Genomic DNA, 24,509 nt, shown 5'->3' with positions numbered 1-24,509 from the left:
CAGCATGTCGTAGTATAATACAAACAATAGCCCAGATTTTGCGGTAGAACTAACAGTGCGCGCTGAGCTTCACATGCAATTAAATGTGGAAATTCAGGACGTTGCTGTCAGAGTTGCTCTGCTCCTCCAGAAGCTTCACAACAACAGTATTTCATTGAGAAACTTGGCTTTGAAACACAATGAACAACACACCAAACAACCTGCAGGTGCTATATTGACAAGATACACTAAACAGTTAGGCTTGTCCATTCCAGTGCAAATTTTAAAAAAAACACCACAATGAGCTTTAATTACTGTCAACTGCTCTAGTAATAAAAATTAACTTTAACAAGTGAAGTCTCATTTCTTCAGATTTTAAGATATAGAAATATATTATACATATACATTATATATAAACTACTCTTCTCTCAACCCCATCTTAATTTCTCTAACTCACTTTTTCCACATGGCTTGGCATTGAATTAAATATTCTAACTTGCAATTTCCTGGTTTAGGCTATGCACGTCAGTAACAGTTCTTCAAATTGATTGGTTAAGGAGATACAGAGTTGTCATGTTCACATAGGTCCCTGTTCCCCTGTAGAGGGCTCTGTGCCAAAATGGCTATTCACAATAAGTTCGAGCGCAAAACCCCATCAAGTTTGTGGGCAAGTGCAACAAGCAACTGGTGATATTTTTTCACCACTGATTGCCAAGAACCAGCCAAATAACTAAAGAGAATAAAGTTGCTTTAGGTAAATGATTTATAGGTAGCACTGGACTGTATGACTGTCACATAAAAGGTAGAATGGATATCTAGCTTACCAGTGCTAATTGGCCAAAAAAGGAGTAAAGGGGAGTTGGAACCAAAAGCCAAGTCAAAAGCCCAGATCATTCAGCTCACTTATCCTACCAATAAACTATGCATTTAGTTATCCGTTTCCCTTTTAAAAAATTGTGAATTCTACTTCTGCCACTATGAGAGATTGGGCACTCAGGTCTATATAAATCCATAGTATATAAAAAAAAATTCTCAAACTCATCCCACTGCTCTACTCGTTCCTCACAGCCCAACATCTTCATTTGCTTTAAAATATTTATTCTCTTTTAAGGTGTATTAATCTTTTATGCCTTTGCCACAAGGCAAAGGTACAAATATTTCAGCAACTCTCAGCACAAGGAAATTTTTCCTTTAAATTTCTGACTCTCCAGCCATAGAAACAATTTTTAAAGCATCTTAATTTCATGTTGGGTCATCTCTGCTCCAATGGAAATAAACTGAGTAGTTCCAGTTTTTAAAAAAATTGCTTATAATTATCCTTGTAAATCTATGGTGTAAGCTTTAATATCACTTCCACAATGGGTTACCCACAGTTAACAGCAGTATCTGCTGTGGCTCAGTTGGTAGCATTCTCACCTGAGTCAGGTCATGGGCACAGAAACTCGTAGCATTATATAAATGTTACAATCCCCTAGAGACTTATAACTCTTATGAATTCCCTCACAATCAACTCAAAGGATCACGCAAGGTTCCATGTTAAGACTTTTACTGTAACAAACTCACTAAAATGAACAGACTAAACATTATAAAATAGGCAGATAAAAACAAAACTGCGGATGCTGGAAATCCAAAACAAAAACAGAATTACCTGGAAAAACTCAGGTCTGGCAGCATTGGCGGAGAAGAAAAGAGTTGACGTTTCGAGTCCCCATGACCCTTCAGCAGAACTGGGTGAATCCAAGGAGAGGGGTGAAATATAGGCTGGTTTAAGGTGGGGAGGGGGATGCGAGTGGTGGTGGGTGGGGGGAGAGAGGTGGAAGGGGGTGGTGTGGTTGTAGGGACAAGCAAGCTGTGATAGGAGCAGATAATCAAAAGATGGCACAGACAAAAGAACACAGAGGTGTTGAAGTTGGTGATATTATCTAAACGAATGTGCTCTCGTTGGGACTTGGAAAAATTTATTAATTTTGCTTCCAACCTCCACCCCTCCATCATTTTCACGTGGTCCATCACTGACATTTCCCTTCCCTTCCTTGACCTCTCTGTCTCAATCTCTGGTGATAGACTGTTCACCAATATCCATTACAAACCCACCGACTCCCACAGCTACCTCGACTACAGCTCCTCACACCCCGCTTCCTGTAAGGACTCCATCCCATTCTCTCAGTTCCTTCGCCTCCGTTGCATCTGTTCCGATGATGCTACCTTCAAAAACAGTTCCTCTGACACGTCCTCCTTCTTCCTTAACCGAGGTTTTCCACTCATGGTCGTTGACAGGGCCCTCAACCGTGTCCGGCCCATCTCCCGGGCATCCACCCTCACGCCTTCTCCTCCCTCCCAGAAACATGATAGGGTCCCCCTTGTCCTCACTTATCACCCCACCAGCCTCCGCATTCAAAGGATCATCCTCCGCCAACTCCAACATGATGCCACCACCAAACACATCTTCCCTTCACCCCCCCCGGCCGCATTCCGTAGGGATCGTTCCCTCCGGGACACCCTGGTCCACTCCTCCATCACCCACTACTCCTCAACCCCCACCTATGGCACCTCCCCATGCCCAAGCAAAAGATGCAGCACCTGCCCCTTCACTTCCTCTCTCCTCACCGTCCAAGGGCCCAAACACTCCTTTCAAATGAAGCAGCATTTCACTTGCATTTCCTCCAACTTAGTCTACTGCATTCGTTGCTCCCAATGCGGTCACCTCTACATTGGAGAGACCAAACGTAAACTGGGTGACCGCTTTGCAGAACACCTGCGGTCTGCCCGCAAGAATGACCCAAACCTCCCTGTTGCTTGCCATTTTAACACTCCACCCTGCTCTCTTGCCCACATGTCTGTCCTTGGCTTGCTGCATTGTTCCAGTGAAGCCCAACGCAAACTGGAGGAACAGCATCTCATCTTCTGACCAGGCACTTTACAGCCTTCCAGAATGAATATTGAATTCAACAACTTCAGATCTTGAACTCCCTCCTCCATCCCCACCCCCTTTCTGTTTCTTCCCCCTTCCTTTTGTTTTTTCCAATAATTTATATAGATTTTTCTTTTCCCACCTATTTCCATTATTTTTAAATCTTTTATGCCCCCCCACCCCCACTAGAGCTATATCTTGAGTGCCCTACCATCCATTCTTAATTAGCACATTCATTTAGATAATATCACCTTCAACACCTGTGTTCTTTTGTCTGACATCTTTTGATTATCTGCTATCACTGCTTGCTTGTCCCTACAACCACACCACCCCCTCCCACTTCTCTCCCCCCACCTTAAACCAGCTTATATTTCACCCCTCTCCTAGGACTCACCCAGTTCTGCTGAAGGGTCATGAGGACTTGAAACATCAACTCTTTTCTTCTCCACCGATGCTGCCAGATCTGCTGAGTTTTTCCAGGTAATTCTGTTTTTATTATAAAACAGGCAACCAAAACACTAAACTACAGGAAAGGCTTTCCCTATTAACTTTGGAGCACAACCAAAGACTGCACACCATGTTTATCCATTACACCCCATTCTCTGCAGAGGTTTATTCTTGCAATTAAAGTCCAAAGGTCCTCCTGGTTGTAACAGGATATCTACTTTCTGCTTTACCAGGGTTAATCTTCCAGTGTCCTTTGGAACAAAGTCCCCTTCACTCAATCCTTTGAGCATAATCAAATGGACTTCCCATTGCAAGGTACCCTCTGGCGATTTCATGGTCTTAACTCTTCACAATCCTTATTTCCTTGAACATAGGTTCCGCACTCAGAGCTCTGCTTGGTTGTTAATTCAAAAGCAGCCCTTTTCTTCTGCTTAGCATAGCAGCACCTATTGTTGGTCTTCATCCACAAAACTGCCAGTCTGACTGCCCCAGAGTCTAGGCAGCAGTAAGGCCAGCTACCTCCTCCTGTGTGTCCAGATATTAAAAGTTGCCATCTTACTTTCAATAAATTTGACCTGTGCCCCTGTACCTATGGCAACCAGGTCATATAGGCTTGTTTCCAGGCATTTTTGTAGGTCACACCCCCAACCCACTCCAAACTAGTCCATTTTACCTTGAATTAAAGGAAACAATTTAAAATATAACCATCTTACAAAGTAAAGCATTCATAAAATATATATGGCACAAGAACAGGCCATTCGGCCCAACCAGTCCATGCCCATGTTTATGCTCCACTTCCATCTCATTTTTCTTATCTAAATCGACCATTATAACCATCATATCTCTTCTCCATCACATACTTGTCCAGTCTGCCCTTAAATGCATCTATTTGCTTCAACCAGTCCCTGTGGTAGCACATTCCACATTCTTACCACTCAAAGTGAAAAAGTTCATTCTGAATTCCCTATTGGATTGCTTGGTGACTATCTTCAAGCACAAAAACAATAAAACACCACTCTATTACTGAGGAAGTTCTTCTCTAGCGGAGATGACATTATACTGAGGCCCCCATCTGCTCGAGTGGACCTAGAAGATCCAACAATATGATTTTAAAGAAAGCCAGGTGAGTTCTTCTCAGAATCCTGATCAATATTTATCCCTCAATTGTCAGCTGATCTAGTCATTATTTTGTTGCAGTTTGTGGGACAATGCTGTGTGTAATATGGCTGTCACACTTCCAACATTACAACTGTGACTATACTTCGAAAAGTGTTTCAACTGTCTGGAATGGACCAAAATAATGAATAACACTGCAGAAACGCAAGACTTAATTTCAACTGTGGCCTTACCATTATCTTATACAAATCTATCATTTTATTTTTGTTGTACTTTATGCTTATTTTTATAAAATCCAAATACAATTGGTCATTTTAACGGATTCACACTTAGCATTTGAACCTTTAGGTCTGTTCCTTCACACAGTTCAACTGAGTTTCACACTCAAATTCTGTATTTTTCTTTCCAAGAGTTTTCCAACTGCACCTGGCGCTTACCTGCCCATTTCTGTTATCCAACATCCTCCAAGTCTTTTATAGTGGATTGCAAAAAACTAAAAGGACTAACTTTTGGGTCACCAAATTTTATACACAAAGGTTAATAACATAAATCCCCCAATATATCACCTTCCAACAATGCTTGAATTCAAGGAATAACAATTTGTCCATATCCTTTGCTACTCTCCTGTCTACCAACCTTCTATCTGTATTCCATTTCCTTTTTTTTTGTAAGAGCCTTCTGTGAGGTACCTTAAGTGTCCTTTGAAAATCAATACACTACAGCCATGGCTTTCCTTTACCCATCCAGCCATTACTTTAAAAATTTCATTAAATATTTCAAATATTTCTTGCCATAAATATATCTATGCTGGCTGTTCTTGATCAGCTCATATGTCTAAGTGTTTGCTAATTTCATCTTGAATGTTTGATCTTCAGACTGACCGTATGACTGCCCAGTTTACCCTTTTACAGAGGTGTTACAATAGCTATTCTCTAGTTCCCAGTCCGCTTTGCATGAGGATTTAAAAATTGTGGCCTGAACTTCCCTCAGGACTCCCTTGCTTTTCTGTGAAGTGTCATGGGATCTCTTATTTCTATCTGAACTGGCAGCCAGGGCCTTGGTTTATCATCTCACCAGAAAGACAGTATCTCTAACAAAAACAGCAAGATGCCATTCAGCCCCTCAAATCCGTTCCACCAATCAATTAGATCATGATTAAGCTATATCTTTACTCCATATACCCAAGTGCATTCCATATCCCTTAATACCAGGCTTATGACAGGTTGGTGGAATAAACATACAAGTAGCAAGTGAAATTTAATGCAGATAAAAATAAATTTATTCATTTTGGTAGGAAAAACAAGAGGCAATATAGAATAAAAGACACAATTCTAAAGGGGATGCTGGAGGAGAGACACCTCGGAGGTATATGTGCACAAATCATTGAACGTGGCAGGGAAGCAATTAATAATGCTTACAGGATCCTAGGCTTTATTAAAAAAGTGGCGTACAGTTATGATAAACCTGTACAAAGTTTTAGTTACATTCAGTTTAGGGTACCATACCTTTAGGAGAGATGCAACGGATAGACTTACATCCCCTCGAAAATAGTAGAGTAGGAGTAATCTAATTGAGGTGGTTAATACAATTACAGGATTTTGTTGGATAATTAGTCCAGCCCCAACTTAAGTAGCGTGCCCAAAATCTGCACATCATACTTTAGATATGAAGGCATTGGACAGGGTTCAGAAAAGCTTCATGAGAATGGTTCCAGGAATGAGGATCTTCAGCTACATAGACAGATTGGAGAAACTGGAGTCATTCTCTTCGGCAATAAGGTTAAGAGGGAATTTGATAGAGGTTTTCATGAGGGATCTGGACAAAGAAGTTAGGTGGGAAATATTCTCATTGGCAGAATGAGTTGAGAACCAGGGGACACCAGTTTATGGTTATTGACAAAGGAAGTGTGCGGTTAGTACCTGGAATTTTTTGCCCGGGTGTGGTGGAGGCCATCAAAAGTGAACCGGGTAATTATCTGAAGCAAAGAGGTATGCAGGGATATGGGGAAAAGCCGGGAAGTGGAAGTAAGCGAGCTGCTCTTTCAGAGAGCTGGCATGGACATGATGGACTGAATGGCCTCCTTCAATGCAGAAACCATTCTGTAATACCTAGTACAACAAAAATCTGTTCCTTAGTTTCGAAATTTTCAATTCATCTATCCTCAGCAGCTTTTTTGGGGGAAAAAAGGTGTGCGAAATTTTTACTACCTGTTTTGTGAAGTGCTTTATGACATGACTCCTGAATTTAAAAAAATTTCCTTGTTCCGGACTCCCTGACCAAGGAGGTAGTTTCTATCTGCCTAACAAAATCCTTTAATAATCGTAAACGCCTCAATTAGATTACTCCCACTCTACTATATTTGAGGGAATGCAAGCCTAATCTATGCAATCCGCTCTCATTATTGCATTTTTCCTAAGTTATGGCACCCAAAATTGAAAATGGTGGCCTGGATGTAACAAACTTTCTATAACTATAACTCGCACCACGGTGTACTCCATCCTATGAAATGAGGAGGAACATTACGTTGGCCTTCTAAGTTAGTTTATGTACCTATAAACCAGTTTTGTGATTTCTGTACATGAATCCCTATACATCTCTGTTCTTCTATAGTTCTTTGCCCATCACTTAGAACATACTTAGATCTATCTAGGGTCTAATGTGAACAACTTCACACTTCCCCTGCCAGTTTTTTCCCATTCAATCTATCCACATCCCTTTGCAATTTTATGCTCCCATCTACACTAATTTCTCTGCCACCTCACGTTGCACGTTCAGCAAATTTGGATATACAGGTCCCTATACGAACAGCCCAAAGCCAGTTCAGATCCTAGGGGGTCATCACTAGTCTCATACGACCAACTGAATACATAGCCATTACCCCAACTCTGCCTAACCAATTATCTACCCATGTCGAAAGTTTTCTCTAATTCAATGTACTTCCAGTTCAGTAGTCCCCTTATAGTGCACATCTAGATGATATATAAGTCTCTAGTGTGCCCACAATCTACTTAGAGGTGGGTGCAACCACTAAACTACAGCTAGTACCCCATTAATCTCCCTTCCACCATAACCAGTTGCCAAATATTTAATATATCCACCATACCTGCAGCTAAGTCTAAACCTAATTATTTTTCCTTTAAAATGCTTAAAAAAGCCCTTTTATACAATTTTCTGGCCTTTTTACATTCATTTTTAGCCCTCAATCTCCATTTTCATACACCATAAAACCAGTATTTATCCTGATTTTCTAGAGTATTAATAGCTCCAGTTTTATCATTTAAGTTTCAGGTTAGTACATCCATTTACCCAAAGAAGTCTACTCTGATAATTTTAAGTTTACTTTTTAATCTCATTAGGAACAAGATTAAAAAATTCATAATTAAGATCAATAAATAATTTCTCAGGTCCAGCAACATCCTTGCAGAAACAAAAACCTTTCAGAAAGATCACCAACTTGAAATGCTATCTATTTCTTTTTCCAAAGATCCTGCTAGTGTATTTTCAGCATTGTTTTTATTTCAGACTCCTGGCATCAGCAGTATTTTGCCTTTGCCAATTTTTCTGTCCAGTTAATTTGGGCCAGACCCCTTACCACAATGAACATCCTAATCTTAACATTATTTGTTAATATTTTCAGTGAAAATATCTTCTGGTTGCTACTTCCCAACTGTTCCCTCCTTTCATCAGTTATTCATCCACTTTGCCCCAAGAGAAATAAAACAATACTCCTTTTCTACATGCCAATCCAGAATGATGAGATGTAGCGCTCTTATGTTATTCTTTCTTGGAGTCGATAAAACTTTGCATATCTCTTTACTATTCACACACATCGCTGGCTTGTCTGTTTATCTTCTCCATCGCTATTGATTGGTGACCTGTATTGCATACTGAAAAATGTATTTCCCTTCCCGTTCCTTAATCTCCTTAAATCCAAATTAACGATGTCTTCCAGTACTTCAAATTTATCAATTTTTGAAGAGTGATGCATTTCCCCAAGATCCTATTCCAGCTGCATTCTTCTGTCATCAAAGTGATACTTTTTTTTCAAATGAGGTTAACAAAACTTTGATAAAATCAACTTTGTCTACAAAACAATGAATATCAATGTTATCCAAGGATCACAAGATATTTTCAGACAAGGAATGCCATTCTGCCAATCTTAATTCATCCACCCACAAAGACCCTAATTCTCCTCCTCCACTGCATCTAATTGTTTCTTAAATGATCCCAGGGCTGTATTTTCATTACTCTAACTAGAAGTACATTCCAAGTGTTAGTTGGCCACTCAAGTATTTTTTTAAAAAGGTATCAGCCCTGAATTTACCTTTTACTAGCTGGAAACTGCATGCCTGCTCCCCATAAATTTTACTTTTACCCTAATTGTTGTTGACCTCATTTCAAGGTTGAAACGTCCAAATCTCAAGGTTTAACTTATGGCGTTTCTCCACAACCATCCAGCACTTGAATGTTTCCTTTGCTTCTTGGTGGCCAGAACTGATTTGATACCCGTGCTGTTATCTAGACAGAGATTCAGCTTCTTTGAACCTAGAAATCATTGGATGCTCTGTGCATATGAAGGCCACAATTAGCTGTTTAGCATTACAGGGTTTGAACCTTATATATGACAGATCTTCCAACCTCATTAAGATCCCTCTGGTGAGGTTACATTTAGTGGAAACACATGTGGAGCTTTTCTGGGTCATTGCAACACATGCAGTTCTGTGCAGATTCAGTCTAAAATATATACCACAGCATGAGAATGAAAGTGATTCCTTACCACCCAAAGCAAATCTAAATCTGGTAGTGACTGACAAAATTTAGGGCAGCAGAGCAAGAGGAGACAAAGGAGGAAATACAATGGCACGTTAAGAAACAGAACTGGTACATGATTTAAGAACAAAAGTTGGCAGTTATCAATGATCGTGAAAGTTAGAGAGCCACAATTGCTGTCACTGCAAAACATGGCTCCTGAAGATTCCACCAATAGTCGTAGCAGCTATATTGCTTCAAGGATTATGGGAGCAGCCATCATGTTGAATGAATCCAGCAACTGATACCACCTTAATAGGCACCTTCCCTTCTCTAATCTTTCCATCAATATTAAAAGTTTGGAGTATTTAGATCCAGGTATAGGCCTTTTATTCCAGTTTAACAAGTAATAAGACCAAAAATATTCAGTTTTGTGATTGAAAATGATGTACGGTCTTTGGCAAGCACTTCTATCTCAAGGAACTAGAACCCACTACATTTAAGACTTTCTAAATTGGCAAATCAATTCATTGCTCTGGAAACTAGGACAATGTCCATGAAGTAAAGTAGCTTGCCCAGGAAATATCTCACCCCTGAATAAACTAATTCTATTTTGATGTGATATCCCACTGAGGTTTCCAATGGGAGTGGCAATGAATTGAAGTCCCTGCAAGACAAGAGAGGTCTTTTCTTCCTGGGTTCTCCTCCCTTCCATCATTCCTACTAGTATCTAATAGCTCCTGGAAAAGAGCTTACTGGTATTAAACCTTTTTGAAAAGGCCAAAACAAAAGCTAAGTAAAGGTGAGGGTTTAGAACCAAGAATGGCAAGGTTAAGACTCCATTGGTGCTTCTTGAAATTTTCAAAGTACGATTTACCCAATAAGATGTTTCTCAAAAGGTTTACTTGACAGCTGGTCAGAAGGCTTGATAACTTTTAATTACAGTGCTACATCCATTGCAGACTTCAGCAGTAATTTGACTGCCTCAACAATTGGTTTGAACAATGCCACAATTGTATCATAGCCTAGGCCTACTTTGTTAATAAATTCTTTGCAATGTTCACCTAATATGCTAAGTAGTCAGATTTTTTTTTAGTGTTCCATGAATAACGATTCATGTTCCAGTTTCTTATCCTTCAAATTCTTTTTTTGTCCTATTGTTTAGATTTTCCAAGACAAACTTAATACCAGAGTGCAGTCAAAGGTTCAGAAGGCAAAAAGCAATCATGCAAGGTTAAATACATTTGGTCTGTTAAGATTGGTATGAATTACTGCCCGAGGCTTAAATACTATGATTAAACTCAAATATATTTTCTGGTGGATTATTTGTGGTGATCAGGCATGGGGGTATAGTGGAGGCTGGCAGAGGAAGAAAGGATGAACTGGAAAACAGGTCAAACCATGACAGGTACATAAAACTAAGCGCATTATAAATGAGTGCTTCCATTTATATAATGTTTTGTGTCAAAAGGTTTCATATAAGGAATTACTCTGGAAATTAAGTGATACATAATTTAAAAAAGAAGTTTGAACATCTAGTTGATAGCTGAAAGGACAAGATTTCACATTAAGACTTTTACTGTAACAGACTAACAGCACTATTAACTAAACACTATTTTTGTAGGCATCTTATAAACTACAGAACAGAACTTTCCCCTTTTACTTTTAACATAATTAAAAAACCCACTTCACAAGGATACTTTCCCTCAAGCAGTCAAATTTTCCTGGACCCAGTCCAAAGTGATTCTTAGCTCCTGAGGGTTTACTTGTTTCTTTTCTTTTCCAGCCTGGTAAATTTTAACCCCAGAATAATCTTTTACAGCGTGTTTTTCCTAGCAAAAGCTAGGCGAATCTTCCAGCTTCATTTCAAATCCTCTTGATTTTGGCCTTTCCAGTCCAAGCTCAAGCTCTCATCCGCCTTCCTACATAGTGAACCATGGAGACTTTTGGCCTCTAGCTGCTCTTTCTCCTGGATCCTGGCAGACTACCTGTATCTGGAAATTTCAGGGACATCTTAGGAATCCTTTTCCTCTCAAAGCCCAGCTCCATGCCAATATGAATCTCACAGACCTTGTATCCAGATAGAAATGCTGATTAGCTACCATTTGAGACCCCAACTCTTATCTTGGGAAGTAAATGGACAGTTTAACGCATAACTGCTTGCAACCCAACATTCTCAACATTTTTGTGGGACTTTGGAGGCTACCAGTCTAACCACTGAAATGCGGCTGCCATTGTCTGTAAATATGAACACATACCTTCTTTCCAGCAACAACCGCACCTCCCTTTAATCTTTAACAGCCACGTCACCCAGGTCTTTTGTTGGGCAGAATTCAGAACAAGTCACATGCCACCCCCTCCTTCATTTTAGCCTAAAGACACGGTCCCAAAATCTCATCTTTGTAACGGATAGTAATACATTAAAAAAGAGGCTTATAAATGTTGCAAAAAAATTAGTGAGCCTGAGGATTGGGAGGGTTTTAGAAACCAGCTAAAGATGACCATGAAATTGAAAAGAAAAAATAGAATACAAGAGTAAACAAGCAAGAAATATTAAACGGATTGTAAGAGCTTTTACAAGAATGTAAACATGTGTCCCTTAGACAGGAGAAATTATAATAGGGAATATGGAAAATGGAGACCATAAATATTTTATGTTTGCCTTCACAGTAGAAAGATAAACTTACTGCAAATCATGGGGAACCAGTGGCCTAAGATGAAAATATTAAAAATACTGGAGAAATTAATCAGGCTAAAAACCAAATTCAATGGACCTGCTGGAATAAAAATAAAGATGGCTGCAAAGATAGTGGATGCATTGCTTTGGATCTTCCAGCAAATGTAACTCTGCTGTTCAACAAATGGGGAAGAGAGAAAACAGAGGGGGAAACAGGGTCAGAAGGTAAGCCTGATATCAATAGTAGGGAAAATACTAGAATCTATTAGGGATGTGGTAACAGGACACAGGTAAAAAAAATCATAACTTGATTAGAAAGAACCAACAGTTTATGAAAGGGCTTTGGTGAAACTACACCTGGTATATTTTGGAAATAGTGAGCCTTAGTGAATGAAGGATCACTAAATCAATTCCCGAGATGAGAGCTATCCTACATGGAGAGATTGAGTAGAAAGAGCCTAGATCCTCTGAAGTTTGGAAGAATGAAAGATGATCTCATTAAAACATACAAAATTCTTGGAGGGCTTAAGAGGGTGGATGCTTAGAGGCTGCTTTCCCTGCCTGGAGAGCCCCAGGATAAGGGGGCAACCAATAAACAGATGACAAATTCCTTCACTCAGGATTATAAATCTTTGGAATTCTCAACTCAGAGGGCTGTGAATGCTCAGTCAATGAGTATACCCCCAAATAATGTAGTCTTTGTTCACATGCAGAAATACCTGGGCAATATTCAGGTTTGGGCTGATAAGTAGAAAGATATATGCCATGCAATCATCTCCAATAAGCGAGCATAACCAGCCATCACTGATGCTCTGGCCGGGGGGGGGGGGGGGGGGGGGGGGGGGGAAGAGAGAGAATTCAATATCCTGAGGATTACAATTGACTAGAAACTAAACTGGACCAACCATATAAATACTGTGGCTACAAAAGGAGATCGGAAGCTGGGATTTCTGCAGCGAGTAACTCTTCTCCTGACTCCCCAAAGCCCGTCCACCATCTACTAGGTGCAAGTCAGAAGTCTGATGGAATACTCTCCACTTGCCTGGACGCATGCAGTTCAACACCATCAAGGACAAAGCAGTCCAGTTGATCAGCATCCCATCTAACACATTAATCATTCACCTTTCCACCATGAGCACATTGTAGCAGCTGTGCATAGCATCTATAAGATGCACTGCAGCAACACGCTAAGGCTCCTTCAACAGCACCTTCCAAACCCTTGACCACTACCACCCAGAAGAATAAAAGCAGCTGATGCATGGAAACACCAGCTACCACAGGTTCCCCTCAAAGTCATACACCATCCTGACTTGGAACTATATTGCATTCCTCATTACTGGGTCAAAATCCTGGAACTGCCTTCCTAACAACACCATGGATATACCTACACAACTCGGATTGCAGCAGTTCAAGGTGGTGGCTCACCAACACTTTCAAGGGTGATTAGGCTGAGCAAATTAAAAAAAAATTCAAAGCTTGAGAGTAATAGGTTTCTGGGCACTAGGTGAATCAAGAGATTTAGGTATAGGGTGGGGAGGTGCAATTGGCGTAGAAGTTCAGCCGTCATCTTATTGAATGGCAGAGGTTACCTCACATTAAGGAAGCAAATCAAGTTTATACCCCATGAACAGGGCAAACTACAGTACAGAACTGAATTGCATTAACTTTCCCCATTTCAAACAAGCTCTGCTTATAGCTAATCCCACTTCCACCAGTCCGTAACCCTAGCTATCCATTGACATAAAAAATAAGAGTAGATATTCACCCCCTTGAGCCTGCTCTGCCATTCAATAAGGTCATGGCTGATCTTCTTGTGTTTCAATTTCCACATTCTCATCTTAACCCCGATAACCTTTGATTCCCCTGCCTCTCTGCTTTAAAAATATTCAATGACCCTGCCTCCACCATCTTTTGAGACAGAAAATTCCAAAGTTGCACAACCTTCAGAAAAAACTTCTGTCCTAAAAGGGCAGCCCCTAATTTTTAAACAGTGCCCCCTAGTTCTGGACTCACCTTTAGGAGGAAATATCCTTTCGATGTCCACCTTGTCAAAGCCATTCAGGATCTTGTATACTTCAATTAAATCACCCCTCACTCTTCTAAACTAAAGTGGAAATGAGCCCAGTCCATCTAACCTTTCCTCATAAGAGAACCCACTCATTCCAGGTATCAATCTAGGTATAAACCTCCTTCAATACATTTATATCCTTCCTTAAAACAAGGGGACCAAAACTGTCCAGTATTCAAGGTGTGGTCTCACCAATGCCCTGTATAACTGAAGCATAACATCTTTACTTTTGTGTTCAATCCCTCTCATAATAAAGGATAGCATTCCATTAGACTTCTTAATTACTTGCTGTACCTCCATACTAACTTTGTGACTCATGTACTAGAACACCTAGATCCCTCTGCACCTCAGAATTATGCAGCCATTTTCCATTTAAGCAATACTCTGCTTTTTTGTTCTTCCTGCCAGTGAACAACTTCATATTTCCCACATTAAACTCCATTTGCCAGATCTTTGCACACTCTCTCAACTTATATCCATCTGCAACCTCATGTCCTCTTCACAACATGCTTCCCTACCTGTGTCATTTGCAAACCTAGCTACCACGTCTTCATTCCACTCATCTAAGTAATTAATGTAAATTGCAGACCGCAGTAGAGACCCGTGGGACTCCACTTGTCACAACCTGCCAATGTGAAAAAAGACCCATTTATGCATACTCTCTGCTTTCTGCCAGCCAAACTTATAACTATGCTAATGTTACCCATTACACCATGCGCTTTTAGTTTCCATAATAATCTTTGATGTGGCATCTTATCAAATGCTTTCTGGAAATTCAAGTACAGTACGTCTACAGGCTCCCCTTTATCCACTGCACATTACTCCTTTAAAAAACTCCAATAAATTGGTTACACACGATTTTCCTTTCACAAAACCATGCTGATTCTTCCTGACTGCATTGAGCTCGAAGTACCCAACTATAACCTCCTTAACGATTGATTCTAATAACTTCCCTAACACATATCAAGCTAACCAGCCTATAGTTTTCCATTTTCTGCCTCCCTCCCTTCTTGAATAGAGGGGTTATATTTGCTACTTTCCAATCAGATGGAACCTTTCCAGAATCTAGCGAATTTTGAAAAATTAACACCAGCACATTGACTACCTCATTAGCCACCTCTTTTAAGACCCTAGAATGTAGTCCATCAGGTCCCACAGCTCAATTTGGTCAGTACTGTTTCCTTGGTGATTTCAATTTCACTAAGTTTTTACCCTGTTCACCTCCTGATTTACAGCTACTACTGGAATGTTTTTTGTAGCCTCTATAATAAACACAGAAGCAAAATATTTGTTCATTTCTTCCAGCATTTCCTTATTATCTATTAACCCCCCCAGGACCAGCACTCACTACTTTTTTCCTTTTTAAATATCTGTAGAGCTCTTGCTATCTGTTTGTGGATTTCTAGCAAGCTTCCTTTCATACTCTTAATTTCTTTCTCCTGATTAACCTTTTAGTCATTGTGCCATTCTTTATATTCTGTCCAATCACCTGTCCTGCCACTCATCTTTGCGCAGTTGTATGCTTTTTCCTTAACTTTGATGCTTGCCTTAACATCTTTAGCTAACCATGGATGGTAGGTCCTCCCCCTTTAGAATTTTAGTAGGAATGTACTTATTCTGAAATATTCCGTAAAATGTCTGCCACTGCTTCTCTATTGATCTATCCTCTAGCCTGGTTTCCCAATTCACTTCAGCTAGCTTAACTTCCATCCTCACAGTTGCCCTTACTTAAATTTAAAATACTAGCCTTGGACCTGCTCTTCTCCCTTTCAAACTGGACTGTCTTGTGCAATAGCGTAAATCCTTCTGCAAATTGAGATCACGTTTTTGTTTCCCCTATTTATTTTTGATGTCATCTGATCAAAACCATTGGACAATGCCCATCCTTACTAAAGCAACATTGGCCATTATCTGTTGTATATATTGTATTTCTTTTCCCAATTACAAAACTAATACATGTCCTTCCTGAATACAGGAATTATACTCGCCTATTTCAATTCCATTGGGGCCAAATATTTACTAAATTTTTAAAAAAAAACGACCATTAGTTCTTTACAAACCTGCTCTTTTTTTTCCCCTCCCAAGTACTTTGGGGTATTTTTCATTCAATCCTCAGGTCTATGGCTGTGCAGCACTTTCAGATAATCTAAATTCACTTAAGGACAAACTTTCAGTTACATCCACAACATATGTTTCATGTTGGATATAAAAATTTTTAGTGCTGTCATGAATTTAAATAACTTCCCAGGTAGCCATTATGTTTATGATCTCCTATTCAACTTAATGTTCAGCTCTATATGGGGCCCCTTAGGGTTGTACCTTCCTCTCAAACTATATTGGCAGAATTTGTCGTTTTTACAGCTGTGTCCCTTTCTGGTTGGCAAGCCTAATCTTACCTCTGTCCAATCATAAATTCAGATTAATGGTTTTCTGCTAATTTTTCAAATTTTGATTTCTCTATACAGTTCAGAGAATTGTTTACTTTGTTCTTGTTGCATTTATCCTGCAGGTTTTAAGGCCTTACATTTATCAACAGATTTATCCATTAGCAATATTAGGTTCCTGCTTGCCTCTCATATTCCTTGAATGTACTTGTCTGAAATAGCTTACTAGAGCCTGGTTATATGCTTTAGTTGCTTCCCCAACTCAAAAGCAGCAAGTCCAGAACGTATCCACTATCCTTGTCTTTGGTACTCAAGGTAAATATCTCTCTTCCTTATCTATGTGCCTTCCTCCAATAACTTGTGGTTGGTAGAGATACCCACAACGCTGGAATGATTGATGCTAGGAAAGTCTCAATATTCTTGGCATCTGACAAGAGAGCAACTGAACAAAACATACCAAAACCTTGCAGAAATTGCAGAGGGCATGGTATCAAGAGAGAATCCAATTATGAAAGGCTTTGAGTGCAAAAAGAGAGATTATTCCCACTGTTTGGTAAATTGGTAACAGATAAAGTGTTTTAAGACATCCTGAGGTTGCGATACATGCTATATGAATGCAAGGCTTTTTAAAAAAAGATTCATGTAGAGGTTTAAATGAACCGAATGCTTCACCACAAACTACCGAGACAGCACTTTTTTAAAGAAAGGCAACTAAACATTTGGGAAACAAAGAAAGATAGATTATGCTCACTCAATTCCATTGATCTGTTATCTAGACAAGATAAAAAACATTTGGAACCCTATACGTGACACTTGGAAAGCAATGTCTGAGAAATTAGATAACTATTTGTCAAAGGGAGAATACTGATAGCGAATCAAAACATTAACTGAACGATCATCTGAAAATCAGTTTGCTGCCTTTAATAGACCATACTTCCTTCCTGATCAAATGGGTGATTACATCACATTCTTAATCTCAGAATAGGTACGATTTCCTCACTAAGTTTTATTCTTGCTTTTAGTCTCAATAAATATTGGCTTTACAAACATTATAAACTTCATAAATGTATACAATTATGCACAAATATGCTTAATTAACATTGTTTAACAACTTTTAGATCTAATTCAAATTGTTTCGGAGAACAGGTAACTTAAAAAGCAAAATCATCCATCCGAAGATTGAACTGCCTCATGTCTACTCATGAAACTCAACTCGAGTCATTATGAATATTAATAACCACCCAATTTCAAGACAATCTAATCTTCATGGTTGATCAGCAAAAACTGTTTGTCACACCAATTCCCAAAATGTAGCCACCATTTCCCCAAATTAGTGTTCCAGAACTACATTTACAAGTTAATCAAATTGAGATTTGTAGTTGAGATTTTACCTCTCATACTCACCAATTCCACTATTATGGCAATTATGTTCAGATGTCTGAAGCATCAAATATTATATATCTGACACTTAAATTTAATTTGGTTCTAACTGGCTGCAGGGGAGAAAAATGTGTGTTCGGAGCTGATTTCCAGCTAATCAGAGGACTAAACATTTGATTTGAATACAATAGCACATTGGTGCAGACGGACACAAGCACCCCAAAATTAATTGTGGCTGCGTATGAGTTTATTTTGCTTATTGTTACATGTACTGGTTGACAAAATCAGATGCAGTGAAACATTTTGTAATTTATTATCACTGTGGATCAACAGAGATGGAGATAGATAGGGTTGATGTGAATTCCAAAAGCACAAGTGGACATATTTCAGAGTTGCAATACTAGAAAAGACTCTGCACTTTTTATATATTTTATGGGACGAGAAATACGCTTTGAAGCTAATGTGAAAAAACTAATGTGAAAAATCGAATTAATGACAGCAGTGAGGCAGAACTTGAACTACAGAGCTAACATGCCACTCATTAAACAACAATTATCTGATAAATATTCATAATTGGCCAAACAGGAAGCTGTGATTCAAGTCTCAATTAACCTTGCAAATTTGCCTTGCCATCTCCTCACTCTTAAATTCCAAGCAATTAATAGTCTCATATGTGCGGCACATTACCTGCCTACCTCCAACAACACCAATTATAGACAAGTTGTAGATGCAATCTAATTCAACTGTTTTGGTATGTTAATTTAAAAGCATAATCATACATTCAGATATTACGAATGCAGCAATCCAGAATTATTGATTTGAATTTACTGTATACTGTATTATATATGAAAGTATAACTTTAAAAATTTTCCCGAATGTTGGTGAGACATTATGCGGTTTCATAAAGACGGGGCTAGAATATCACGAACACCAAATGTATTATTCAACAGCTGAGTTTATCTGTGTGTAAAGGTGGTTATGTCCCTGTGGCCACAAGGAATGATTTCAGTGCCTTCCTGAAGTTAGATACTATCTAACAATTAACAAGGCTGTATTTATTGATACCACAACTTCTGGGGGTAAATTTTGTGCCCACATGCAGTTGCATCGACAGTCATCAGGGCAGAACTGAGCATTCAGGATCAGGCACAATCTGGCCCATTTGTGCATTGGTGGTTTCTGGTTCAGTGTTAGGAATCACTCCTTTATACATCACGCAGACACCTTGTGACATATCAAATGATGAGCAACTTATTTATATGCAAAATTGGGGATGATAAATAAAAGCGACCATGTGAACATCACCCAATTCTCAGGAATAAAAATAGCATAGAAAACTGGAATTTTGCACTACACCATACATATGCCAACAAATCTCCAAAGTTCTTGTTAACAGTACATCAGGGGCTACATTGTCTTACAAGGACAGGAACAGCGTACAATATAATATACACAGCATTGTTCCATTTTAAGCCTACAATGTGTAAATTGTATTGCATTCTTGAAATGAATAGCAATTTCAGTTACAAGTCAGATTGCAGGGCTCATTTGTTTGATAACTATATCAGAAATCCAGAGCTGTGCAAATGTCTTGCAATGAATGAATCTAGTGATGTATCTGACCAGCCTACATGAACATCATTTGAACAAATTCAAATGAATGCACTATAATAGAACAGCATCAACAAATCTCAAGCACAGGATAAAGACATGCTTTATTCAGAAAGCCAAGCTACCTTTGCAGGAACTTACTTTACATTGGGTACAAGCAATAGTGAGGTCAGTATTCAGACAAGTGTTAATGGCAGTTTTCCCCCACATTCTGAATATTTTATTGCTTCATTAATCAGAGTAACTTGTGTGAAAGTACATTGTGGAGGCAGCTTTGAAAACTGCAAATTAAAGCCAAAATTATTTTAAAAGCTCAATTACATATCTCCCTGTAGACACTGTGCTTCATCTAATATTGCATTGGTTATCTAGAGGAAAGGTGATCATTTAGTTTGAGCTACTCAGTGCTTTGAAGCTATTTATGGGCAATGTACACCATGAACCAATTTTCTCAATGGATTTGGTTTCTCTGCCAGATAGGCTGCAATGCAACATCTGCTCAGGAAAGGTGAAGATGTGGCTTGACCTTGTGTAAAATGTTTCCCTTTATAAATAAGCACTGTCTCAGACTTCACTGTAGAGGACAAATGGCATTTTACACTAAGCTTAAAGCTTGCAAGAACAGTGACATGACAAAAGAAAAAGAATGAAATGCAGCCTACAATTCTTTTCATGGATCTTCAGGACAGCTATTTTCTATAATTAAGACTGGCAACTGGGAAGGCTTCAGATTGAATTTCTGGTTATGTTATTTACTGTTGAGGCATTGCTTCAAATTCTCAAGAGGATGAGGCATCTCCTCAATATATGTCTTGGATTAATATCCTAAAAGAGGGAATACATAATTTTTGAACATGTCTGTATTTTGGATATCACCAAACATAAAGACCTCTTTTGATTTTTGTATTCAGTTCCATAAGTCAGTTATTTCATTCATGCACAAGTGCCATTATGATGAACATTGTTAACAGGTTCAAACTTTTTAAAGAAAATATAACCAGTGTAGAATGGAGAAATTGCTAAATTACAAAATAGCAAGACATTTAGTCTGTAGGAAAAGACAGTTGGTACAAGAATTTCCACGGATAGTAAGGGAAAATGTCCAGACGGTGCATAGTCTGACAGAAATGTTCTTCCTCTGACTGATCAGCAATTAGCAAATTAGCATATAATCCAGTCCCAGGTGGGCAGGAAAATACATGAAGGAAGTTGTAACTTGCATCCGTTAACAATTCATAACATTAATTATTTTGAAGTTTGTAAAAAGAGTTCAGTTACGCTAGTTGGAAAGCAATGCTGTGGAATAAAATCACAGCGCTGAGCACTAGCTTTCAGTTCTGAGCTAAGAACAAACTGAAACCCATGTATAACATTTAATCTCAAGAGCTGCAGGAAACTGCAAATTCAATATGTCATTTATCAAAAACTTATTCAAATGATTCTTGTTGACTGGCATTTCTGTTTAATCTGTTTTATTGTTCTGTATGTTACTTTGCCAGCAAATAATTTGGTCAATAGTGCTTGCCTGTATGCATTGATCTGGAAGTTACTTTTCACTTTGGAAGGTGACATTACAAAATGGTATCCTGCAGACTTTTCTGTAAACTGTTTTATCAGAAAGTGATTAATTGTTCACCCATACATGACAGTGAACTTGACAGTAAGTACTGGGGAAGAACCTAAACTATAATACTAGTACAAAAAATCAAATTTTAAGAAAATAGCTGGAAATTACAAGCTGAAAATGTCCACTGTTTGTGAAAACCTAAGCAAACCTTTTTACTATTACACTATATTATCATAGCAATTTATTTGTTTTATTCTTAATAACAATTTTTTTCAATTCAAAAAAGATGTCATAGATTACAATTTTCATCAATACTTAAGAAATAATTTTACAATTAACACTTCATAGAACTGCCACTGACTAAAGGTTATTGCAGTTATTGGCACTTCTGGACAAAACCAACAGCAACAGAAATCCATCTGTACTAACCAATGGCAAAGGAAATCCATTTTTGCTTTCACTTTCCCAAGACCAGGTGCAGTGGACTGTAATATTAAAAAGCTATTGAAAACTGTCAACTGTTTATTTGATACATCTTTTATCTCAACTCTTATTATGCTTTGAAAGATTGGATAGCTAATCAATCCTCCATAATCTAATTCTATTTTAACTAACGGATTTAAGAATAAAAACCAGGCAAGCTGCAGATCTTCATTTCAGTCAAATATTACAAATAAAGTTGATCAATCTCTGGTTGCATATTAATTGCTGTCCCCTCTAGGTATCATTGTTTTTCAAATGATACCATACTCAATTTCGAAAACTTAAAAGTCGGATTTCATCGTTTGGGGACGATTTAACTTGGTTATTTGCATTGCAGATGTACAACATTAAATCTTTCCGTTTTTCAACAAGAGCCAGGATTTGCTACGTGCCAGATTTTGTACTTTGTGGATCAAACAAGTTCTTACATAAAATGTTGTTGCCTAGCACTTAAAGGGGTGTGTATGAACGTGCAATCCTAAAAGAATCAGCGGTGCACTCTTTATTCTGCACAATATACGGATCACTCACACACGCGCACACACTCACGTATATATACCACCTTGTACGATTTATCCTCCAAAAACGTGAAATTCGCAAGCGTGATACTTACAATTTTGAAGGCATTGTTTACTTACCAATTGTTGTGCTTAAGCGCCGCTTAACATGGCGGCGGTCTCCTACTTACCCGTGGGTCGACATTTTAGGCATGGACTCACCTAATATTTAGTCCTGTAACTAAATCCGTCTAAAGTCAGTCTGATCATACTTACCCATCAGGAACCGTATTCTTCTTCACCATGGCTTAAAGGAGCCGATGAAAGTCACTGCAGCAAATAGAAAAATCGCGCTGTTAAACGTTTTAACTTCGATTTTGTTCAGTCAACAGGCACCACAGACCAGGCCTCGATCCTTTCATACAAAAATCATCTCAGTGACTGCGCTTATAACCTCCAAAGTTCAATATGGAAGGTTTTTTATATACCAATTTTGTATCTTTAATTAGCGGAAAAATGAGAGGAAACCTACCCCAGATTTTTAATATAAAGTCTGAAGTAATATACAACTATTGCTCCTGATCTAGCCCCTACACCAACACCCCACCAAAGAAATTTCCAGAACATGAGGACGCGCATGTGCGAGCTGACGCCATATGATACGGTGCGTGAACAGCGCAGACGCGGTGAGTGAGGCTGAACGGGTCCGGTGGGGGGCGGGGCAGGGCAGTTGCAAGGTTTGATCTCCCGGTGAATCTGTTCCGGCGGACTGGTGTTCTTGGACCCAAAGTTAACGCTGGACAGCACGTGCGCTTCTGTGTGAAAACACCCAGCTGGATTTGTTCAAAATTTGCAAATGCTGCCGCACTGGTTGTTGTGAGCAGGGTTCAAGAGGCCGGCAAGGCAGAAACCAACGTACAACCGTAAAACAACTTCGATTACAGGCTCCTAACCAAGACTGCTTTAGAGAATCGTTGCAGCGCAGAAGCGGGGGTGGCGGGGAACATATGGCCCATTGTGTCTGTACTGGCTCTCGGAATGAGCATTTCACACATAGTGCCATTTTTCCTGCCTTCTCCCCGTAACCCTGCACATTCTTCCTTTTCAAAAAAACATCAAGGCAGCTGAATAAGTTAAATTATTTGGAACTTCCTCAAGAGATGGTGAAAGTGCATTCACTCAAATGTAAATTTATAGATTTTTTAAAAAAACGTTAATTATATTTTGTGGTAGTGTGTGCCATTTGAGGCTAGGGTCAGAGATGTGGTAAGTGTAGCACTTACGGGGCTGAATTTTAATTTTTAGACCCATGTGCAGCGGGTGAGCCTGACTGTGTTGGGAACGTGGATGTTCCAGCAGTCTGTCAGGCTTTTTAACCCAACCACTGTTGCATCTGATTTCTGGGTTTCTTAACCAGTTAGGTGTGATTATGACACACAGCAGTCAATTTCAGCTCAACTAATTAAAGGGATACTGTAAAGATCAGTCTTGAAGGATAGTAGAGTTCTTTAGACAGAACCAGAAGTTGCAAAAATGGACATTGAATGTGACAAGTCAGTACATGATACTGTGAACTTTAAGGACCTGCAGGGAGATTCTGTTTCCCTGAATGTGCAGAAAAGAGCTGCCTCCAAAAATGTGGGTATGATTGGAAGTGGTCAGCTGCAGGATTGTGCTGTCTTACTCCTGGATAGTGTTGCAAGAGGTTCAATGACCTCATGATGGCAAGAAAGCTGAGTGACAGCACATTCAAGTAGAAACCCCTCGACTCTGCCTTCCTGCGGTACCTCCTTACACCCCCATCCAACCAGGCACCAGTGGCATTCATCCTCATTGCAATGTCACACCCATCCCTCACAAAGAGCCTCCACCCTCTCAAAACATTCCACTTCTCACCCATTGATCTCTTTCTCCTTGCAGTAGAAGAGGGCACAAAACCAGGCCCTAGAGTCATCTCCTCTTTGACAGCTGCAGAAGAGGTGCTGAATATAAACCAGATGTCAACATACCTGGCCATTGAAGATGGAGAGATGGGGTGTCTCCCAGATACCTGGTGACAGAGCTAGTTATCGCACAGCCACATGGTGTGCATTACTTATTGACTTGATGTCAGCAGGCAATGAAAATGATAATGTGCACCATAATGACTTGGAACCCTTTCACCTTGTCAGTTCTAATTCATGTCTTTCATTGCCCAAGGATGCTTCAAGTGTCCCAGAGTATGTGTGTAGGAAGAGGATGAATGCTTCTCAGAGGAAGTCACTCACTCTGAGAATGCACTATCATAGCACTCTTCACCAGCTTAGATGTGCACATCAGTGGGACTGCCAAGACAAGTTGCCTCATGTTGTATCATACATTACGAGTCCCTGTTGGACGGTCAGAGATGAGAAACTTCTGCTACTTGGCAGAATTCTGACATTTGGACAATGGAATTCCACCCTTTTAATTCTTTGTCTAACCCCCACCAATAACAAAGTTGGGAACAGGACCCAGGGAAGCTGCCTCTCAGCTTCATGCCAGTCCAGACCCAACTGCTATCATTTATCCCACCAAGAGGGTGTGCTATGCTGGCCACTCAGTGAAGCCACGGAGTTTGGCCGGCCTGGCATGGGGATGTCTTCGTGTGGGGGTGTTGGC

At 39.4% G+C, this 24,509-nt stretch overlaps 1 protein-coding gene across 2 annotated transcripts in view; it reads right to left on the bottom strand.

The window, feature by feature from the left end:
• The window catches only part of LOC121289829 (RNA/RNP complex-1-interacting phosphatase-like), a 61,468-nt gene extending 38,947 nt beyond the window's left edge, over positions 1 to 22,521 (bottom strand). The window contains exons 1-2 of one of the 2 annotated variants that reach the window (XM_041209716.1): positions 22,402 to 22,521; positions 22,146 to 22,199 (exon numbers count right to left, since the gene is read on the bottom strand). In XM_041209716.1, coding sequence (XP_041065650.1) covers positions 22,146 to 22,174 — 29 coding nt within the window. In that variant the 5' untranslated portion in view covers positions 22,175 to 22,199; positions 22,402 to 22,521. The remainder of the gene's footprint in view (positions 1 to 22,145; positions 22,200 to 22,401) is intronic. The other variant, XM_041209715.1, reaches the window with a different exon arrangement.
• Positions 22,522 to 24,509: the final 1,988 nt, after the last annotated feature.

The sequence above is a fragment of the Carcharodon carcharias genome, chromosome 17 (assembly GCF_017639515.1).
Source record: "Carcharodon carcharias isolate sCarCar2 chromosome 17, sCarCar2.pri, whole genome shotgun sequence".
Classification (NCBI taxonomy): Eukaryota; Metazoa; Chordata; class Chondrichthyes; order Lamniformes; family Lamnidae; genus Carcharodon; species Carcharodon carcharias.
Note: the sequence above shows the minus strand (reverse complement) of the source record. Positions and strands in the feature narration are given on the sequence as shown.